At 41.6% G+C, this 21,426-nt stretch overlaps 1 protein-coding gene across 1 annotated transcript; it reads left to right on the top strand.

The window, feature by feature from the left end:
• Window positions 1-19,209: 19,209 nt before the first annotated feature.
• LOC107771700 (UPF0481 protein At3g47200-like) lies at window positions 19,210-20,352 on the top strand. Its single transcript, XM_016591127.1, has one exon. The coding sequence runs from the start codon at window positions 19,210-19,212 to the stop codon at window positions 20,350-20,352; it is 1,143 nt and encodes a 380-aa protein (XP_016446613.1).
• Window positions 20,353-21,426: the final 1,074 nt, after the last annotated feature.

Below are 21,426 nucleotides of genomic sequence, written 5' to 3'. Positions count from 1 at the left end.
ACACGACAAGGAATCAAGGATGTGTAATTTTTCCTAACAGTTCCATAGCCTCCCGAAGATAAATACAGACGTCTCTGTACCGATCCGCGAGACTCTACTAAACATGCTTGTGACTCACGACACCTACGAACCTAGAGCTCTGATACCAACTTGTCACGACCCAATTTTCCCTCAGTAAGACGTCATGATGGCACCTAGTCTCTACGACTAGGTAAGCCTAACAAAATGTGGAAATAACAAAAATGGAAGTAAAACTTAACAACTAACTGCAACAGATAACTAAATAACTAGTAACAATCTCCCGAGGTACCGCCTCGTAGTCTCAAAAGTAAATGTGCAAGGAAAAATCTCGAGGAACCGCCTCGTAGTCTCAAAAGTAAATATGCAGGGAGAACTCCCGAGGAATTGCCTTGTAGTCTCAAAAGTAAATATGCAGCTCAAACCGATAAATACAATAGTTAACAGCAAGAGTTCTACAGTTAAGACTGATAAAGATCAAAGAAGAACAAGAAAATAACTAGGCATGCTGCACAGAGTTCAAAAAGCAGTTAAAGCACGTAAACATGCGATATTAGACTAAATAGGATAACCACACATGTTGGTATAACTTAATTAAGATGAGAACAGGTTACTATTCAGTAAAATGGTATAACTTAATAAAAATGAAAACAGGTTGCTACCCAGTACAAATTGGGTTTTTACAACAAATAGCCCGTGTACGTACTCGTTACCTCACGTACACGGCGCTCACATATCACAACAGTACCAAATCTTAAGGGGATTCCCCCCCCCCTCCCCCACACAAGGTTAGGCAAGCCACTTATCTCGAACCAAGCTCAATCAATCAGTAAGAATGCCCTTTCCTCGATTATCCGACTTCGAATAGCCCAACTCTAGCCATAAACAATTACATATCATAAATACAACTATAATAGACTAATCTAATTAATGAAATCAAGACTTTAACAAAAATTCCGAAATTTGTCCTAAAAGTCGACTCGGGCCCACGTCTCGGAATCGGGTCAAAGTCACAAAATACGAACACCCAATCAACCATGAGTTCACTCGTACCAAAATTATTCAAATCCGATATCAAAATATGAATCAAAACTCAAAACATAGTTGAAGAATTTCCAACCTTTTCCCCTAAATTTCTCAACCAAATTCCTTAATTAAATGATGAAAACAACTATATATTATTGGAATATAACCATAAACGAGTTAAGAATCATTACCCTAAAGTTTTCTCTGAAAATTTCTTGAATTATCGCCTTAATCCGAGCTCTCTGCGGGCCAATCTCGTACCTGCGCCCACAGACCAAGCTTGACCAAACCGCACCTGCGCTCCTCTTTCCGCATGCGCGAGTCCGCATCTGCGGTCTCCCCAACACATGTGCGAAAACATCAAAAACCAGAAAACTTCAGCAATTTGCATAAGTCCAAATTCAATTTGTAAAGCATGTGAAACACACCCGAGACTCCCGGGAACTCAACTAAATATACCAAAGAGTCCTAAAACACCATATGAACTTAGTCGATCCCTCAAATCACATTAAACAATGCTAAAAACACGAATCATCCTCAAATTCAAACTAAATGAACTTTGAAACTTCAGTTTCTACAACTGATGCCGAAACATATCAAATTACATCCGATTGACCTAAGATTTTGCACACAAGTCACAATTGACATTACAGACCTATTCCAACTTCCGGAATCGAAATCCGACCCCGATATCAAAAAGTCCACTACCGATCAAACTTCCCAAAAATTCAACTTTCGCCATTTCAAGCCTAATTCAGCTACAGACCTTCAATTCACATTCTAGACACACTCCTAAGTCCAAAATCATCCAACGGAACCGACAAAACTCCATTCCGGAGTCGTCTTCACACAGTCCCATCTACGGTAAAAAACCATAGAACTTAAGCTTCCGTTTTAGGGACTAAGTGTCCCAATCACTCCGAAAATCACAATTAAACCTCCCGGCAAGTCACATAAGTAGAAAAACATACGGGGGAAGTAGTAAATAGGGGATCGGGACTAATACACTCAAAACGATCGGCCAGGTTGTTACACCGGGTCCGGTAGCCCCAGCCCATGAGTAACAGTCATGGTGAGGCTGTGACTATTGTTCCTTAGGTTGTGTTTTTTGTTCCAGTAAAATTTTAGGCGGTCTGGGTCTAATGGCATGGGCCCATGCAGAAGGCATTAGGCTATAGCACACGAAAATCTTGAAATCGGGCGGAATTCCAGTTTTATGGCCCTAAAATGTCGAAAAACGAAGAACGGTCATGGAGAGGTGGTGACTATTGTTCCTTAGCAGGAGGCGTGGGCTCTATAGCACATGAAAATTTGGGAATCGGCCGAAATTCTAGTTTTATGGCCCAAAAAGGCCAAAACATAATTGTCATGGCGAGGCGTTGATGTTCCTTAGGCCATTTTTTATGGTTTGGAAATATTTTAGGCAGTCCAGGTCCAGTGGCCTAAGCCCATGCCGAAGGTGTGTGCTATAGCACACGAAAATCTGGGAATCGGGCAGAATTCTATTTTTATGTCCCTAAAATGCCAAAAAAGAGTAACAGACATGGCGAGGCGGCGACTATATTTCATTAGGTCATTTTTTTATGGTCAGAAATTTTTTTAGGTGGTACGGGTTCGATGGCCCGGGTCCATACAGAAGTCATTGGGCTATAGCACACAAAAATCTAGAAATTGGGCGAAATTCCAGTTTTATGGCCTTAAAACGCAAAAAAAAAAAGAGTAACGATCATGGCAAAGTGGTAACTATTGTTCGTTAGGTCATTTTTTATGGTCCGAAAAAATTTTAGGCGGTCCGGGTCCGGTGGCCCAGGACCATGTAGAAGGTGCGGGCATAGCACACCAAAATCTTAAAATTGGACGGAATTCCAGTTTATGGCTCTAAAATGCCAAAATGGGGAATGATCATGGTGAGGCGGTGACTATTGTTCCTTAGATCATTTTTGATGGTCCGACAAAAGTTTATGTGGTCTAGGTGCAGTGTCCCGGACCCATGCAAAAGGTGTGGGCTATAGCACTCATAAATATGGGAATCATGCGAAATTCTAGTTTTATGATCCTAAAAGGCTAAAACGCCAAACAATGAGGAACAATCATGGAGATGCGGTGACTATTGTTCCTTAGGTAGTTTTTGTTGTTCCGAAAAAATTTTAGGTGGTCCGTGACTAGTGGCCTGGGCCCATGTAGATGGCGTGGGATGTAGCATGAGAAAATGTGGGAATCAGGTGGAATTCCAGATTTATGGCTCGAAAACCAAAAAATGAGTAACGGCCATGGAGAGGCAGTGACTGTTATTCCTTAGGTCATTTATGATGGTCCGGCAAAATTTTAGGCGGACCAGGTCTGGTGGCCTGGGCCCATGCATAAGGTGTGGGCTATAGCCATGAAAATTTGGGAATCGGGCAAAATTCTATTTTTTATGGCCCTAAAATGCCAAAAATCGAGGAACAGTCATACCGAGGCGATGAATATTGTTCTATAGGTCATTTTTTATGAGCCGACAAAAATTTAGGCGATTCGGGTTCGGTCGTCCGGACACATGCAGATGGCGTGAATTAAAAGGAATTTCAGTTTTATGGACATAAAAATCCAAAAAATGAGGAACGTTCATGGAGAGGCGATGACTATTGTTCCTTAGGTCATTTTTGATGGCTGAGAAAATTTAGGTGATCCGGGTCCGATTGACCGGACCCAAGCATATGGCGTAGGGCTATAGTGCATAATAATATGGGAATTGGGTAGAATTCCAGTTTTGTAGTTCTAAAAAGCCAATAAATCGAGGAATGTTCATGACGAGGCGATGACTATTGTTCCTTAGCACGTTTCTTTTGGGCCGAAAAAAATTTAAGTGATCCGGGTTCGGTCGCCTGAACCCATCCAAATGGCATGGCCTGTAGCACATGAAAATATGAGAATTAGGCGAAATTCCAGTTTTATGGCCATAAAATGCCAAAATACGAGAAACGATCATGGCGAGACGATGACTATTGTTCCTTAGATCATTTTTTATAAGTCGGAAAATTTTAGGCAATTTGGGTCCAGCCACGCGGACCCATGTAGATGGCGTGAGCTATAGCACACAAAAAATTGGAAAAATGGCGAAATTCAAGTTTTATTACCATAAAATGCCAAATAAGAGGTTTGGTCATGGAGAGGCGATGACTATTTGTCATGACCCAATTTCTCCCTCCGTGAATTGTCGTGACGGCACCTAGTCTCTACGACTAGATAAGCCTAACACTTTGCGAAAATGAAACAAAAGCATGAACATTAACTACTAACAGTAACAAATATCTAATAAGAAACTGAATGCCACTCGGCATATACAATTATCAGCTCTGAAAAGTATGAAAAACAGTATCCGGATTAGTATGGCTAGGGAGTTGGAGATGGATATTTCTTATCAGCAGGTTGTGAGTATCGCCAGGAGATTGAAGGGCATGCTTGCTCGGGATAGAGAGGAGAGGGAGGCCAAGAGGTCTCGAGAGACTAGTCCTTATTCTGGTGTTTGTGCCCCAGCAGCTCGCCATGGTAGGGGTTATGTGAGTCGCCCCGTTCATTTAGCTCTTCCAGCCGCCAGTGGTGTTCTAGCTCCTTCTAGGCCCCAGGAGCCTTATTATGCATCGCCATTATCTAGTGTGCTTCCTGCACGGGGTGTTCCTAGAGGCCAGTCTAGCAGACCTGGCCCAAGCCAGTCACAGTAGCCACGCCCTCCCAGAGCTTGTTTTGAGTGTGGCGACACTCACCATATGGTGAGGGATTTCCCCAGATTTAGGAAGGGTGCACCTCCACAGACTTCTCAGCCACAACGTGCTCCACTGGGTCCTTTGCCTACAACAACAGTTATTAGTCCAGCATTCAAATGGCACCTTATGAGGCTCTGTATGGTAGGTGCTGTCGGTCCCCAGTGGGTTGGTTCAAGCCGGGCGAGGCCAAATTATTGGGTACGGACTTGGTTCAGGATGCCTTGGAGAAGGTTAAGATGATTCAGGATAGACTTCGTACAACCTAGTCCAGGCAGAAGAGTTATGCAGACCGGAAGGTTTGCGATGTTGCATTCATGGTTAGAGAGCGGGTCTTGCTTCGGGTTTTGCCTATGAAAGCCGTTATGAGGTTCGGAAAAGGGGCAAGTTGAGCCTAAGGTTTATTATCCCCTTTAAGGTATTGCGACGAGTTGGGGAGGTTGCTTATGAGCTTGCCTTACCTCCCAGCCTAGTAGGAGTTCATCCGGTATTTTATGTTTCTATGCTCCGGAAGTATCACGGCAATCCGTCTCATGTATTAGACTTCAGTTCAGTTCAGTTGGACAAGGATATATCTTATGTTAAGGAACCATTGGCTATTTTGGACAGGCAGGTTCGGAAGTTGAGATCAAAGAACATTGCATCAGTAAAGGTTCAGTGGCGGGGCCAGCCGGTTGAGGAGGCGACTTGGGAGACCGAGCGGGATATGCGCAGCTGTTATCCTCATCTTTTCACAGCTTTAGGTATGTCTCTATACTCATTCGAGGACGAACGATTGTTTTAAGAGGGGGAGGATGTGACGACCCGGACGGTCATCTTGAGATTTATAGCCTTGATCCCCTATTAACTGCTTTCCACGTATCTATTTCCACTATTGTGACTTGCCGGGAGGTTTCGTTTTGGTTTTTGGAGTGTTTTGGGACACTTGGTCCCTAAATGGAAAGCTTATGTTTTAGGATTTGGACCGTAGTCGGAACTGTGTGAAGACGACTCCAGAATGGAGTTCCGTCAATTATGTTAGCTCCGTTGGGTGATTTTGGGCTTATAAGCGTGTCCGGATTGTGTTTTTGAGGTCTGTAGTTCATTTAGGTTTGAAATGGCGAAAGTTGAATTTTTGGAGTTTTGGACCGGTAGTGAAATTTTTGATATCGGGGTCGGATTCCGATTTCGGAAGTTGGAATAGGTCCGTAGGGTTGAATATGACTTATGTACAAAGATTGGGGTCAATCGGACGTGGTTTGATAGGTTTCGGCAACGGTTGTCGAATTTGGAAAATTCTAAGTTCTTTAAGTTTGAATCGGAGGATGATTTGTGATTTTAGCGTTGTTTAATGTGGTTTGAAGGCTCGACTAAGTTTGTATGGTGTTTTAGGATTGGTTGGTATGTTTAGTTTAGGTCTCGGGGGCCTCGGCTGAGTTTCGGGTGCTTAATGGATGAAAAATTGGACTTGAGCATAATATGAAGTTGCTGGTTCTGGTGTTTTCGCACCTGCGGTGGAAAGTTCACAGGTGCGGCCACGCAGAAGCGAGGAGGAGGTTGCAGGTGCATTCTTATTCATGAGGGACCATGGCCATAGATGCAACGCGGGAGCCGCATAAGCGGAGCCGTATCTGCGGTAATGTGATCGTAGAAGCGGACTTTAGGGGAGGAAGCAAGGTTCCGCAGAAGCGGAGGTGTGAGCGCAGAAGCGCATCCGCAGATGCAGATATTTATGCGCATGTGCAGAGTCTGAAGAGTTAATAAATTTCTGCATGTGCGGAGCTCTAACCGCAGAAGCGGTTATTGGACCGCAGGTGTGGTTTTACTGGCAGAAAAAGGGGTAAAATCGAGGGTTTGATTCATTTCTCCATTTTTGGACTTGGGAGCTCGGAAATTGGCAATTCTTTGAGGGATTTTCAGAGAGAGCTTTGGGGTAACGATCCCTTACTCGATTTTGGTTATATTTCATTTATCTACTATTGTTTTCTTCATTTAATTAAGGAATTTGAGTGAGAAAGTTGGGAAAATGGGGGAAAAGTTCCCCAACCGAATTTTTGAGTTTTGAGTGGGATTTAGACATCGGATTTGGATAATTTTGGTATGAGTGAACTCGTGAGTGAATGGGTGTTCATATTTGGTAACTTTTACTCGATTCCGAGACGTGGCCCCGGGGAGGCTTTTTGGGGCGAATTTTAAATTTCTTGTTTTAAGCTTTGATTTTGATAGCTAGATTAGTTCCTTTTAGTTGTATTCATGTCGTGTAATTGATTTTGGCTAGATTTGGGCCACTCGGAGCCGGATAGTCGTGGGAAAGGCATTGTGGGGGAACTTCCCCTAGGATTTGGTACTGTTTTTGATATATGAGCGTCGTGTACGTGAGGTGACGAGTGCGTACACGGGCTATTGTTGCAAAACTCCATTTTCATTTAGTAAAATACATGTCTTCCTTAACTAAGCAACACTAGCATATGTAATCATCCTGCTTAGTTTAGAACAACATGTCTACATGTCTTAATTGCTTATGTGAACTCTGTGCAGCATGCTTAGTGAATTTCCTACTTCTTCCTTGACTTGTACTTATTCTTAATCGTAAGAATTCATGATGTAGTTGTATTTCTATTGTTTACGCTGCATATTTACTTTGGAACTATGGAACGGTATTCCGGTAGATCCCCCCCTGCTCTGCATATTTACTTTGGGACTATGGAACAGTATTTCGGTAGATCCCCCTGTTCTACATATTTACTTTGGGACTACTGAACGGTATTCCGATAGATCCTCCCTATCTTGCATATTTAATTTGGGACTACAGAATGGTATTCCGATAGATCCCCCCTGCACATTTACGTTTGGGACTACGGGACGGTATCCTGGGAGATCCCCAGTTCTTATCACTGTGTTATGAGTTGTTGTCTTTCATTGATTCTATTCCTGTTAGATTTTTGTATTTATTTTTATTGCAATATTTCATTCTATCTTATTTCATTATACTTATACCAGTAGGGCCCTGACCTAATCTCGTTACTACTCGACCGAGGTTAGGCTTGGCATTTACTGGGTACTGTTGTGGTGTACTCACACCCTTTCCTGTACATGTTTTTTGTGTGCAGATCCAGGTTCATCTTACCAGCCTCATCACTAGTTGCAGTCGCTGCTACTTATTGGAGACTTCAAGGTACATCTACCCACGCCCGCAGATCCTCGGAGTCCCCCTTTATTCCCCTATGTTCATATTTCCTTCCTTCTGTAGAAATGATGTATAGAACCGTTAAGAATTCTCAGTAGCTTGTGACTTGCGGGTCTTCGGGTTTTGATTACAACACCAGCTGCCACCCCACCTGCTCAGCCAGCCCGAGGTGGAGGTCGGGGAGGTAGAGGTCCCCCGAGAGGGGGAGTCCAGGCCAGATATTATGCCCTTTCTTCTCGTACAGAGGTAGTTGCTTCTGATTCTGTCATCACAGGTATTGTTCCAGTCTGTCATAGAGATGCATCGGTATTATTTGACCCAGGCTCTACATATTCCTATGTGTCCTCTTATTTTGCCCCGTATTTGGGCGTATCTCGGGATTCTTTGAGTTCCCTTATTTATGTGTCTACTCTTGTGGGAGATTCTCTTGTTGTGGACCGCGTGTATCAGTCGTGTTTGATTGCTCTTAGTGGTTTTGAGACCAGAGCCAATTTATTATTGCTCAACATTGTGGACTTTGATATTATTTTGGGCATGGACTGGTTGTCACCCCATTATGCTATTCTTGATTCTCACGTTAAGACCGTGACGTTGGCTATGCCAGGACTTCCGCGATTAGAGTGGAGAGATACCTTAGAGTATACTCCCAGCGGAGTTATTTCATTTCTTAATGCTCAATGAATGGTTGAGAAGGGGTGTGACGCGTATCTAGCCTATGTGAGAGATGTCAGTATTGATACCCCTACAGTTGAGTCAGTAGCAGTAGTGAAGGATTTCCCTGATGTGTTTCTAGTTGATCTTTCGGGCATGCCGCCCGACAGAGACATTGATTTTGGCATTGATTTGTTGTTGGGCACTCAGCCCATCTCTATTCTTCCTTATCGTATGACCCCTCATGAGTTGAAGGAGTTGAAGGAACAACTATAGGAATTGCTCGATAAGGGCTTCATTCGGCCCAGTGTGTCACCTTGGGGTGCTCCTATCTTGTTTGTGAAGAAAAAGGATGGTTCTATGTGTATGTGTATTGATTATCGCCAGTTGAACAAAGTCACAATGAAGAACATGTATCCTTTGCCTCGTATTGATGACATGTTTGATCAACTATAGGGTACCAAGGTATTTTCCAAGATTGACTGGCGTTCAGGTTATCATCAGTTGAAGATTCGGGAGCCAGATATCCCGAAGACTGCTTTCAGGACTCGGTATGGCCATTATGAGTTCCTTGTGATGTCATTTGGGTTGTCCAATGCCCCAACCGCCTTTATGCACTTGATGCGCAGTGTGTTCCGGCCCTATATTGATTCTTTCGTCATCGTATTCATTGATGACATTCTAGTGTATTCCCGGACTCGAGAGGAATATGAGCAGCACCTGAGGACAGTGCTTCAGACTTTGAGAGAAAAGAAGTTATATGCAAAGTTCTCAAAATGCGAGTTCTGGTTAGATTCCATGGAATTCTTGGGTCATATTGTGTTGAGTGAGGGGATCAAGGTGGATCCGAAGAAGGTGGAAGCAGTGCAGAGTTGGCCCAGACCGTCCTCAGCGACAGAGATTCGGAGCTTCCTTGGTTTGGCGGGGTATTACCATCGATTTGTTGAGGGATTTGCTTTTATTGCAGCACCTATGACCATGCTGACCCAGAAGGGTGCTCCGTTCAGGTGGACAGAGGAGTGCGAGGAGAGCTTTCAGAAGCTTAAGGCAGCTTTGACTTCAGCCACAGTATTGGTATTACCTTCAGGTTTGGGGTCTTATACAGTTTATTGTGATGCATAACAGGACCGTAGGGTGATTGCCTACGCGTCTAAACAGCTGAAGGTGCATGAAAAGAACTATCATGTCCACGACCTTGAGCTAGTAGCTATTGTTCATGCCTTGAAGATTTGGAGGCACTATTTGTATGGTGTCCCTTGTGAAATCTATACTGATCATCGGAGTTTGCAGCATCTGTTCAAGCAGAAGGATCTTAATTTGCGTCAGAGGAGGTGGTTAGAGCTACTTAAGGATTATGACATTACCATTTTGTACCATCCCGGGAAGGCCAATGTGGCGGCTGATGCTTTGAGTCGTCGGGCAGAGAGTTTGGGGAGTTTAGCATATCTACCAGCAGCAAAGAGGCCTATGGCATTGGATGTTCAGGCCTTAGCCAGCCAGTTTGTGAGATTGGATAATTCTGAGCCGAGTCGAGTATTGGCTTGTGTGGTCTCTCGGTCTTCTCTTTATGATCGTATCAGGGAGCGTTAGTATGATGACCCCCATCTGCTTGTCCTTAAGGACACGGTCCAGCACGGTGATGCTTAAGGAGGTCACTATTGGGGAGGATGGTGCATTGAGGATGCAGGGCAGGTTATGTGTGCCCAATGTGGACGGTTTGTGTGAGTTGATTCTCCAAGAGGCTCACAGCTCGCGGTACTCCATTCATCTGGGTGCCGCAAAGATGTATTAGGACCTGAGGCAGCATTATTGGTGGAGGAGGATGAAGAAGGACATAGTAAAGTATGTGGCTAGATGTCTAAATTGCCAGCAAGTGAAGTATGGGCATCAGCGACCGGGTGGGTTGCTTCAGAAGATAGAGATTCCAGAGTGAAAATGGGAGCGGATCACTATGGACTTCGTTGTTGGACTCCCATGAACTCAGAGGAAGTTTGATGCAGTTTGGGTGATTGTGGACAGGCTGACCAAGTCAGCTCATTTCATTCATGTGGTGACTACCTATTCTTCCGAGCAGCTGGCTCGAATTTACATTCGTGAGATTGTCAGACTTCATGGCGTACCGATATCTGTCATCTCTGACCAGGGCACGCAGTTTACATCGTGGTTTTGGAGAGCCGTACAGCAGGAGTTAAGGACTCGGGTGGAGTTGAGCACAGATTTTCACCCTCAGACGGACGGGCAATCCGAGCGCACTATTCAGATTCTAAAGGATATGCTCTGTGCATGTGTGATGGAGTTTGGAGGTTCTTGGGATCAGTTCTTGCCACTTGCGGAGTCGTCTTCACACAGTTCCAACTACGGTCCAAATCCTAAACCTTAAGCTTTCCGTTTAGGGACTAAGTATCCCAAAACACTCCAAAAACCAAAACGAAACCTTCCGGCAAGTCACAATAGCAGAAATAGATACGGGGAAAGTAGTTAATAGGGGATCAGGGCTATAACTCTCAAGACAACCTGCTGGGTCATCACACTATTATTCCTTAGGTCATTATTTTTAGTCTGGAAGAATTATAGGTGCAGAAGACGGGGGCTATAGCACACGAAAATATCGAAATCGGGTATAACTCCAGTTTTATGGCCCTAAACCGCAAAAAAAAAAGGAACGGTCAAGGTGAGGTAATGGCTATTGTTCCTTAGGTCATTTTTTATGGGCCGACAAAATTTTATGAGATCCGGGTCCGGTCGTTCGGACCCATGCAGATGGCATGGGCTATAGCACAGGAAAGTGAGAGAATCAGATGGAATTTTAATTTTATGGCCCTAAATCACCAAAAACGAGGAACGGTCATGGTAAGGTGATGAATCTTGTTCCTTAGGTTGTTTTTGATTGGCCGGTAAAATATTAGGCAATTCGGGTTCGGTCGCCCGGACCCATGCAGATGGCGTGGATGGGAATTAGGCAGAATTCCAATTTTGTGACCCTAAAACGCCAAAAACGAGGAACGATCATGGCCAGACGATGACTATTGTTTCTTAGATCATTTTTAATGGGCCGACAAAAATTAAGGTGATCCGGGTCCAGTCGCACGAACCCATACAGATAGCATGGGCTATAGCACACAAAAATCTAGTAATCGGACGAAATTTCAGTTTTATGGACATGAAATGCCAAAAAATGAGGAATGGTCATGGAGATGCGATCACTATTATTCCTTAGGTCGTTTTGATGGGCCGGCAAAATTTTAGGTGATCTGGGTACGGTCGCCCCGACCAATGCAGACGGCATGGGCTATTGCACACAAAATTTTGGAATTGAGCGGAATTTCAATTTTATGGCCCTAAAACGCCAAAAACAAGGAACGTTCATGGTGATGACTATTGTTCTTTAGGTCATTTTTTATGGGCCGGCAAAATATTATGCAATCTGGGTCCGGGCGGTGGCATGGGTTGTAGCACACAAAGAATTGAGAATCGGGCAGAATTCCGATTTTATGGCCCTAAAATGCCAAAATACGAGGAGCGGTCATGGCGAGGCGATGACTAGTGTTCCTTAGGTCGTTATAGATGAGCCGGAAAAATTATAGGCGATCGGGGTCCGGTTACCCGGACCCATGTAGATGGCATGGGCTATGCATAATAAAATCTAGGAATCGGGCGGAATTCCAGTTTTATGGCCCTAAAACACCAAAATATGAGGAACGCTCTTGGCAATGACTATTGTTCCTTAGGTCATTTTTTATGGGCCGGTAAAATTTTATGTGATCCGGGTCATGTCGCCCGAACCCATGCAAATGGCGTGGGCTATAGCTCACGAAATTTAGGAATCAGGCGGAATTCCAGTTTTATGGCCCTAAAATACCAAAATGAATAAGGAACGGTCATGGAAAATCTATGACTATTGTTCCTTATAACATTTTTTATGGTCCGAAAAATTTTAGGCGATCCGGGTCTGGTCGCTCGGATGCATGCAGATAGCGTGGGCTATAGAACACGAAAATCTGGAAATCGTGCAGAATTCCTATTTTATGGGTCTAAAATACCAAAAAATGTGGAAAGGTCATGGTGAAACGATAATTATTGTTCCTTCGGTCGTTTTTGATAGGTCGAAAAGTTTTTAGGCAATTCGGGTCCAGTCGCCCGGACCATGCAGATGGCATGGGGTATAATACACAAAAATCTGGAAATCTGACGAAATTCCAATTTTATGGCCCTAAGACGCAAAACAACGAGGAACAGTCATGGTGAGGCGATGACTATTGTTCCTTAGATCGTTTTTTAGGGCTAACAAAATTTTAGGCGATCCGGGTCTGGTCACCCCGACCCATGCAGATGGCATGGGTTATTGCACATGAAAATATGAGAATCTGGTGGAATTCAAGTTTTATGGCCTTAAGACACCAAAAATAAAGAACGATCTTGGCGAAGCGATGACTATTGATCTTTAGGTTGTTTTCGGTGGGCCGATTAAATTTTATGTGATCCGAGTCTGGTCTACCCGACCCATGCATATGGCGTGGGTTGTAGAACACAAATATTTGAGAATCGGGGAAAATTCCAATTTTGTGGCCCTAAAATACCAATAAAAGAGGAACGATCATGGCGAGGCAATGAATATTGTTCCTGAGGTCATTTTGATGGGTCGACAAAATTTTAGGCGATCTGGGTCCGTTATCCCAGTCCCATGCAGATGGCGTGGGCTATAGCATACGAAAATCTGGGAATTGAGCGGAATTCCAGGTTTATGGCTCTAAAACACCAAAAAATGAGGAACGGTAAGGGCGAGGCGATGACTATTGTTCCTTAGGTCATTTTTGATGGCCGGGAAGATTTTAGGCGATCCGAGTACGGTCTCCCAGACCATGCAGATGGCGTAAGCTATAACACACGAAAATCTGGGGATAGTGTGGAATTCTTTTTATATGGCCCTAAAATACCCAAAAATGAGGAACGATCATGGCGAAGCGATGACTATTGTTCCTTAGGTAATTTTTTATGTGTCGGCAAAAGTTTAGGAGATTCGGGTCTTGTCGCCCGGATGCATGTATAGCACACAAAAATCTAGGAATCTAAAGAATTTCAATTTTGTGGCCATAAAATCCCAAACAATGAGGAACGGTCATGGAGAGACTATGACTATGGTTACTTAGGTCCTCTTTGATGGGCCGAAAATTTTTTTGGCGATCCGGGTCTAGTGGCCCGGACCCTTGCAGATGGTTTGGGATATCACACGAAAATATGGTAATTGGGCGGAATTTCAATTTTATGGTCATTAAATGCCAAAAAACAATGAATGGACATAGCGAGGCAATGACTATTATTTCTTAGGTTATTTTTTATGGGCCGGCAAAATTTTAGGCGATCCGGGTCCAGTCGCCCTGACCCATGCATATAGCGTGGGCTATAGCACATGAAAATCTGAGAATCAGGTAGAATTCCAGTTTTCTGGCCCTAAAATACCAAAACAAAAAGAGGAACAGTCATGGAAAGGCGATTACTATTATTCCTTGGATCATTTTTTATGGTCCGGCAAAATTTTAGGGAACGGGGTCAGGTCACCCAGATCCATGCAGATAGTGTGGGCTATAGCATATGAAAATTTAGGAATCGAGCGAAATTCCAGTTTTATAGCCCTAAAATGCCAAAAAATGAGGAACGGCCTTGGCGAGGAGATGACTATTGTTTCTTAAGTCGTTTTTGATGATTTGGCAAAATTTTAGCTTGTCTGGTCACCCAGACCCATGCAGATGGCAAGGGCTATAGCTCAAGAAATCTAGGAATCATGCGGAATTCTACTTTTATGTCCCTAAATTACAAAAGAACTAAGAAACAGTCATGTTAAAGCTATGACTATAGTTCCTTAGATCATTTTTTATGAGCTTAAAAACTTTTAGACGATCCGAGTCTGGTCGCCCGGATGCATGCGGATAGCATGGGCTATAGCATACGAAAATCTGGGAATCGTGCGAAATTCCTATTTTATGACCCTAAAATGCCAAAAAATATGGAAAAGTCATGGAGAAGCAATAACTATTGTTCCTTAGGTCATTTTTTATGGCCGACAAAATTTAGGCAATTCGGATCCGATCGTCCGGACCCATACAGATGGCATGAGCTATAGCACATGAAAATTTGAGAAACTGACAGAATTTCAATTTCTTGTCCCTAAGACGCAAAAAAATGAGGAACAGTCATTGCGAGGCGATGACTATTTTTCCTCAGATCGTTTTTGAGGGCCGGCAAAATTTTAAGCGATCCGAGTCCGGTCTCCCGATCCCATGCAGATGGCGTGGGCTATAGCACACGAAAATATGGGAATCGGGCAAAATTCTAGTTTTATGGCCCTAAAATTCCAAACAATAAGGAACGGTCTTGGAGAGGCGATGACTATTGTTCTTTAGGCCGTTTTCTATAGGCCGATAAATTTTTATACGATCCGAGTCTGGTCTCCCTGACTCATGCAGATGGCGTGGCTATAGCACACGAAAATCTGAAAATCGGGTAAAATTCTATTTTTATGGTCCTAAAACGCTAAATAATGAGGAACGGTCTAGGCGAGATGATGACTAATGTTGCTTAGGTAGTTTTTGATGGGCTGGATAAATTTAGGCAATCCAGGTCTGGTCGTCCGAACCCATGTAGATGGCGTGGGCTATAACACACAAAAATTTAAAAATCGGGCGGAATTCATATTTTATGGCCCTAAAACGCCAAAAAAGAGGAACGGTCATGGTGAAGCAATGACTATTGTTCATTAAGTCATTTTTTATGGGTCGGAAACATTTTAGGCGATTCGGAGCCGGTCACCCGAATTCATGGATGGCGTAGACTGCACACGAAAATTTTGAAATCGTCTTGCATTCCTATTTTATGGTTCTAAAATGCCAAAAAATGAGAAACGGTCATGGCGAAGCGATAACTATTTTTTATTAGGTCATTTTTTATGGACCGGTAAAATTTTATGCGATTCCCTGCCGGTCGCTCGAATTCATGTAGATGGCGTGGACTATAGGATACAAAAAATTAAAAATCGTCCTGAATTCCTATTTTATGGCCCTAAAATACCAAAAAATAAGGAACTGTTATGGTGAAGTGATCACTATTGTTTAATAGGTTATTTTTTATGGGCTTGCAATATTTTATGCGATTCAAAGCCGGTCGCCTGAATTCATGTAGTGTGCTAATGTTCATGTCATCTTCATGAATTTGGATGACCAGTCCCGAATCGCCTAAAATTTTGTGTCCCCATCATAAATGACCTAATAAATAATAGTCATTGCTGCTCCATGATCGTTCCTTATTTTTGGTATTTTAGGGCCGTAAAATAAGAATTTCGCATGATTTTTAATTTTTCGTGTGCTAATGTCCACGCCATCTTCATGAATTTGGGCGACCGGCCTCGAATAGCCTAAAATTTTATGGGCCCATCAGAAATGACCTATTGAATCATAGTAATTGTTTCTCCATGACCGTTCCTCTTTTTTGGCGTTTTAGGGCCATAAAAACGGAATTCTACACAAGTTTTGATTTTTCTTGTGTTAATGTCCAGGTCATTTTATGAATTCGGGCGACTGGCCCCGTATCGCCTAAAATATTTTTGGCCCATCAAAAATAACCTAATGAACAATAGTCATTCGTTAGAGCGCATCAAGGCTTGCTAGTTTGATGACCCTCACTTGTTGGTGTTGAAAGACACGGTACAGTGGGGTAGTTCTAAGAGGGTTGTGATTGCAGACGATGGTGTTAGGCGACTTCAGGGTCGGATTTGTGTTTTGAATGTTTATGGGATGAGAGAGTGATCCTTAAGGAGGCTCCTAGTGCACGGTATTTCACACACCCAGGTGTCACGAAAATGTATCGTGATTCATGTGTATTAGTACAAGGTGATATTGTAGGATTTTTTTAACGGACTCCGATTGGTCTGAAATTCCGTAGGTTCTTAGGAAACAGCCTAGTGAACAATACTCATTATTTCGCAATGATTTTGTAGAATTTCTTGGACGGATTCTGATTGGCCTAAAATTTCGTAGTTCTATAGAAAACGGCCTATTGACAAATACTCATTTTTTGCCATGACTTTCAGTTTTATTTTATGGCGTTTCATGGTCATGCAACACAAATCTATGATTATATCTATTTTTTCGTGTATATTACTACATTAAAAAAAATTGTCGAACTCTAATTGGTCTAAAATTGTGTAGGTGTATAGGAAACGGCTTAGTGACCAATACTCATTGCTTCGCCATGACATCCAGGTTCATTTTATGGTATTTCTGGGTCATGCAATATGAATTTATGATTATATCTACTTTTTCGTATATATTAGTACATGATGATTTTGTAGAATTTCTTTGACGGATTCCAATTGACCAGAAATTTCGTAGGTCCACAGGAAACAGCCTAGTGACAAATACCCATTATTTCGCCATAACTTTCTGGTTTATTTTATGGCATTTCGGGGTCGTGCAACACGAATTTATGATTATAATTCTAATTTTTCGTGTGTATTTGTACATGCTGATTTTGTAGAATATTTTTAACGAACTTCGATTGACCTAAAATTTTGTAAATCAATAGGAAACGGCCTAGTAACCTATACTTATTGCTTCGCCATGACTTTTGATTTTATTTTTTAGTATTTTGAGGTTATGCAACACGAATTTATAATAATATGTATTTTTTCTTGTATTTTTTATCCCTAAAGCAGGGTGGGCTGATATTGCAATTTAAATTACAGAGATTCATGGAGAAAGTTTGTCCACAACTAAATACAGATTTAGGATTTTAACTTGATGCTTTCAAATTTAAGGTTCATATCTATATTGCACATCAAAAGTACTAGATTCGGATGAACTCAGTGGTAAATCACTGGATCCGTCCCTGTCAACAATATTAACATTTAGATGAAACTGGAAAGAATATTAGATGTTGAGTATAACACCATTTATTATTTTTGCTTTCTATCTATCTACTGGTACTTGTGATGTTGTTATTATTTCTATGATTTTTGTTGATGGTACTGATAAATTATCTCTTTTTGTCTTCTTGAAAAGTCGAGAGTCTATCGGAAACAGCTTCTCTACACCCTTGGGTAGAGGTAAGGTCCGCGTATACACTACCCTCCCCAAATCCCACTTGTGGGATTTTACTGGGTCGTCGTCGTTGTTATTGTTGAATATAACACCATTTAACCTTCAACTGTGGTCAATAGTAAGTCAATCGTCATGAGGATAAGAATGTCTTTCACAGCTGACAATGCTTCATCCATGTCTTCTTCACATACAACGAATATTGTTTTAGATTCGTCTTTCACTTGATCTAGCCTACGTATAACCTGAGAATTTGATAAGAAATGAACATCAAATAATGCAGGGGGAAAAAATAACATACTCCATTTCGTTATTTTCAATTATCTTCATCTTAGAGAAATACACAACTTCAAGTAGAGAAAGAACTATCTTTCTAGAGAAATGCGGAGGCTAAGATCAATGGTAAGTTCTAGTAAGTTTCAGAAATGCGGAGGCTAAGATGGATGTGCGGTCATACAATATTAGATAAGATTAAAAATGACCATATTCTTCAAAAGATGCAAGTAGCACACGTTAAGGATAAAATAAGAGGAAATTATGCTTAAGATGGTTTGGTCATGTTCTACGTCGACCTACATATGCACCGGTCCGTACGTGTGAAACTATGGTGAGTAAAGGATAAAAGAGGACGAGGTAGACCTAAAATCACATGTAAATGAGTTGTCTCGCAACACCTATAATTTCTTGGAATCAACACTGACTTAGTTGAATATAGGATACAATTAAAAAAAGAGTCCATATAGGTGATATCTACAAGTTGAGAATAGATTTTAGTCTTGTTAAAGAACTTCTATTACTATTATTATTATTATTATTATTATATGAGTTGAGCTAAACTGAAGAAGTTGGGATTCATATAACGGATCCTAATTTATTTTGGGATTGAAGCGTAATTACTATTGTTGTTGTTATTATTATTTTTTCTACTAATAGGAAGCTAAATCAATTAATTTTTTGCATCAATATATTTCAACTGAAATTATATTTTAATAATTCTCTTAACCTTTTTCTCTAATTGATTCGCTTTACTTTTCTATTTTACAACAAAATGCCGAGTTTAAGAGAACACAACTGTAAAGCATGGCCATTGAGCAAAAAGTAAAAGGATAGAATCTGCCTTTGTTAGTGTGTTAAGTTGAGAATAAAGGCACTCTTAATGCTAAGGCTGGTCTTGTTTGACGATACCAAAATATATACAGCACTCTTCCAAAAAATACCAGTCTTGATATCAAAGAAATCTATATATATATATGCAAGGATGCTCCAACTGATTTTATCGAATATACATACATTCTCAAATGGAAGTTCTGGCAGCTGAATCCATCAGAGGTAGAGCAGACGAAGTGGCTGAATGGTTACATTCTGTCATTGATATAGATGACCCTTCTCCTAGTACAACATCAGTTAATTCAACAGTACCGCGTGAGGAGAAGTACAAAATAAGAAGAAGAATTTCAGTTACTATGAGCCCCGTGTGGTTTCCATTGGTCCAATACACCATGGAAAACCTCATCTTAGAGCCATGGAGAAGTTAAAACCGACAGCAGCAAAAAGACTACTTAAAGACAAGTTATCCATTGAGCAAGCGTACTCAAGTGTTGAACAGGACTTGGTAAGAGCTAGGAATTGTTACTCTCCTAGTCATTTCGAACGTTATGCTAACGACCGTGACTGGTGTCTGATGTTGTTCCTTGACGGCTGCTTTATTATTGAATTCATCTACAGTCCGACCAGGCTGAATATGAAGAAACATGATAGAGATTTGGTGTGTCGTGACCTTTTATTGTTCGAAAATCAATTGCCTTTCCAGGTTCTAGATGTGTTAGCACGCGCATTTGGAATTGACGAGACTTCTTTGCGACTGGTAATTACTGACTGGTTCCTCTTTAAGCAAGGGTTAACAATATCCTCTTATACTATTTTTGATCGTGTAGTGTACGCTATCTTAATTACATCCCTCACGTTCCCCACTCCAGCTCCTGCTCATCTTCTTCAAAGTTTTAGAGGCCTATGGATTCCTTCTTATTTTATAGTAAAAAAAGAAGAAGAAGAAGATGATGAAGAAAAAAAAGAAGATCGTGCTATTTGTGAACCTTTATCAGTCACAGAGCTGAAGAAAATGGGTATTCGCTGCAGTTGTTCAAATAACCCACGATCTCTTGACTCACCAGTCATCCAGCTTAAATCATTTGTGTTATCAGGAGAGTTGTTCCTTCCTCTACTAACTATCGACGAATGGACCAAGACCCTTTTATTAAACCTAGTTGCTTTAGAATTTTTATGCAGAGAACAAGATACAACCTTAGGGGTCTGGTCTTACTTGAATCTCATGAATATGTTGATTAAAGGAGAGGAAGATGTTAAGGAGCTGCGAGCCAGGGGCATACTCCAACTCAGATCCATTAGTAGTGACCAACAAGTGGTTGACCTGTTGAGATATATAACAGCACGTGGAGCGCCTAATCATCGAGCTTACGGGCATCTCGAACGACATATTTTTACTTACTCCAAAAGTAAAATGTTCCCTCTACGACTTCTCCTTGCTGAACTTAAGCATAGGTACTTTCGTGGTCCCTGGAGTTTTCTTGTGTTTCTTGCTGTTCTCTTCACTGTCAGTATGACTGTAATTCAGACCGTCCTCACAGGAATTCAGACTTATAAATAGACCGACTGTGCATGCGCATGTTGCCCGTCTTCACTGTCATTCTTGTTTTTGTTTGTATCTTCATTAGTTGTATTATGATTGTGGTCAAATATGGAAACCCGTTGGATGAGTTTAACTCGTCCAATGGATTTGTTAGGAGGCACTAATTAGGCCTTTTGTTTGGCATCATGTTTCCAATTGTACTTTCCATATATTCATCATATCTTGATTGTGTTCTGTTTACCCGAAAAATGGATAGAGTTGAATTTATACGTAGTTCTAAAGATACGTGGTATAAATTGGCACGAATCGAAAAAGCATGTAGAAAAATATCGAATATTGACTGTAAAAAGGGAATGAAATACAAACCAAACTGAGTAGAAAACGATTTATGAACAAGCAAGATGAATCAATGTACCAGGCTCATAAAAGCATAATCTCTATATGAATCTTAATAATCTTTTCAATATGGGAGTATGTAGATGCCTTTTCTTACAGAAATGATAGTCATTCTTCTTATAGTGAAGAAAATCCTACTTTAGATATAAAAAATACATAGTGGGATCCCGTGATAGATTAGTTTAATTGATTTTTTCTTAATTCCCGTTGAGATTCTCTCCCTTAGTGCGGCTATAATGGCTCTTGTCTCTTAGCTCGATCTTGATCGGACTTGGTATTAGTCGATCTCCAGATTTAGAGATCGATATTGGCTCGAGCTCGATATTGACTCAGTCTCGGTATTGGTCGGTCTCTATCTCTTGAACTCGATAACACCACTTCACATCATAGTTCGATTTGGACCCGAGCTCGATAGTGACTTCGAGCTCGGTATTTGATCGGTCCCTGAAACTTGAGCTAGGTATCCTAGTTTCAGATCTCATCTCGATATTATGAATACAACATTCGGTCCATTACATTCCAATCTTGACTAATCATACAAAGGTCGAAACCGATTTTGACCGTATACATGTTCTTAGTACAATAGTAGAATATGGTACAACAATTCCAGTGAAGACATTCTTTAGTATGCTTACAAGTTTCTTACAATATCTATTTGATCAATAAGGGTCAATTTTTATTACTTCTAAAGCAACC

Source organism: Nicotiana tabacum, chromosome 23 (genome assembly GCF_000715075.1).
Source record: "Nicotiana tabacum cultivar K326 chromosome 23, ASM71507v2, whole genome shotgun sequence".
Lineage (NCBI taxonomy): Eukaryota > Viridiplantae > Streptophyta > Magnoliopsida > Solanales > Solanaceae > Nicotiana > Nicotiana tabacum.
Note: the sequence above shows the minus strand (reverse complement) of the source record. Positions and strands in the feature narration are given on the sequence as shown.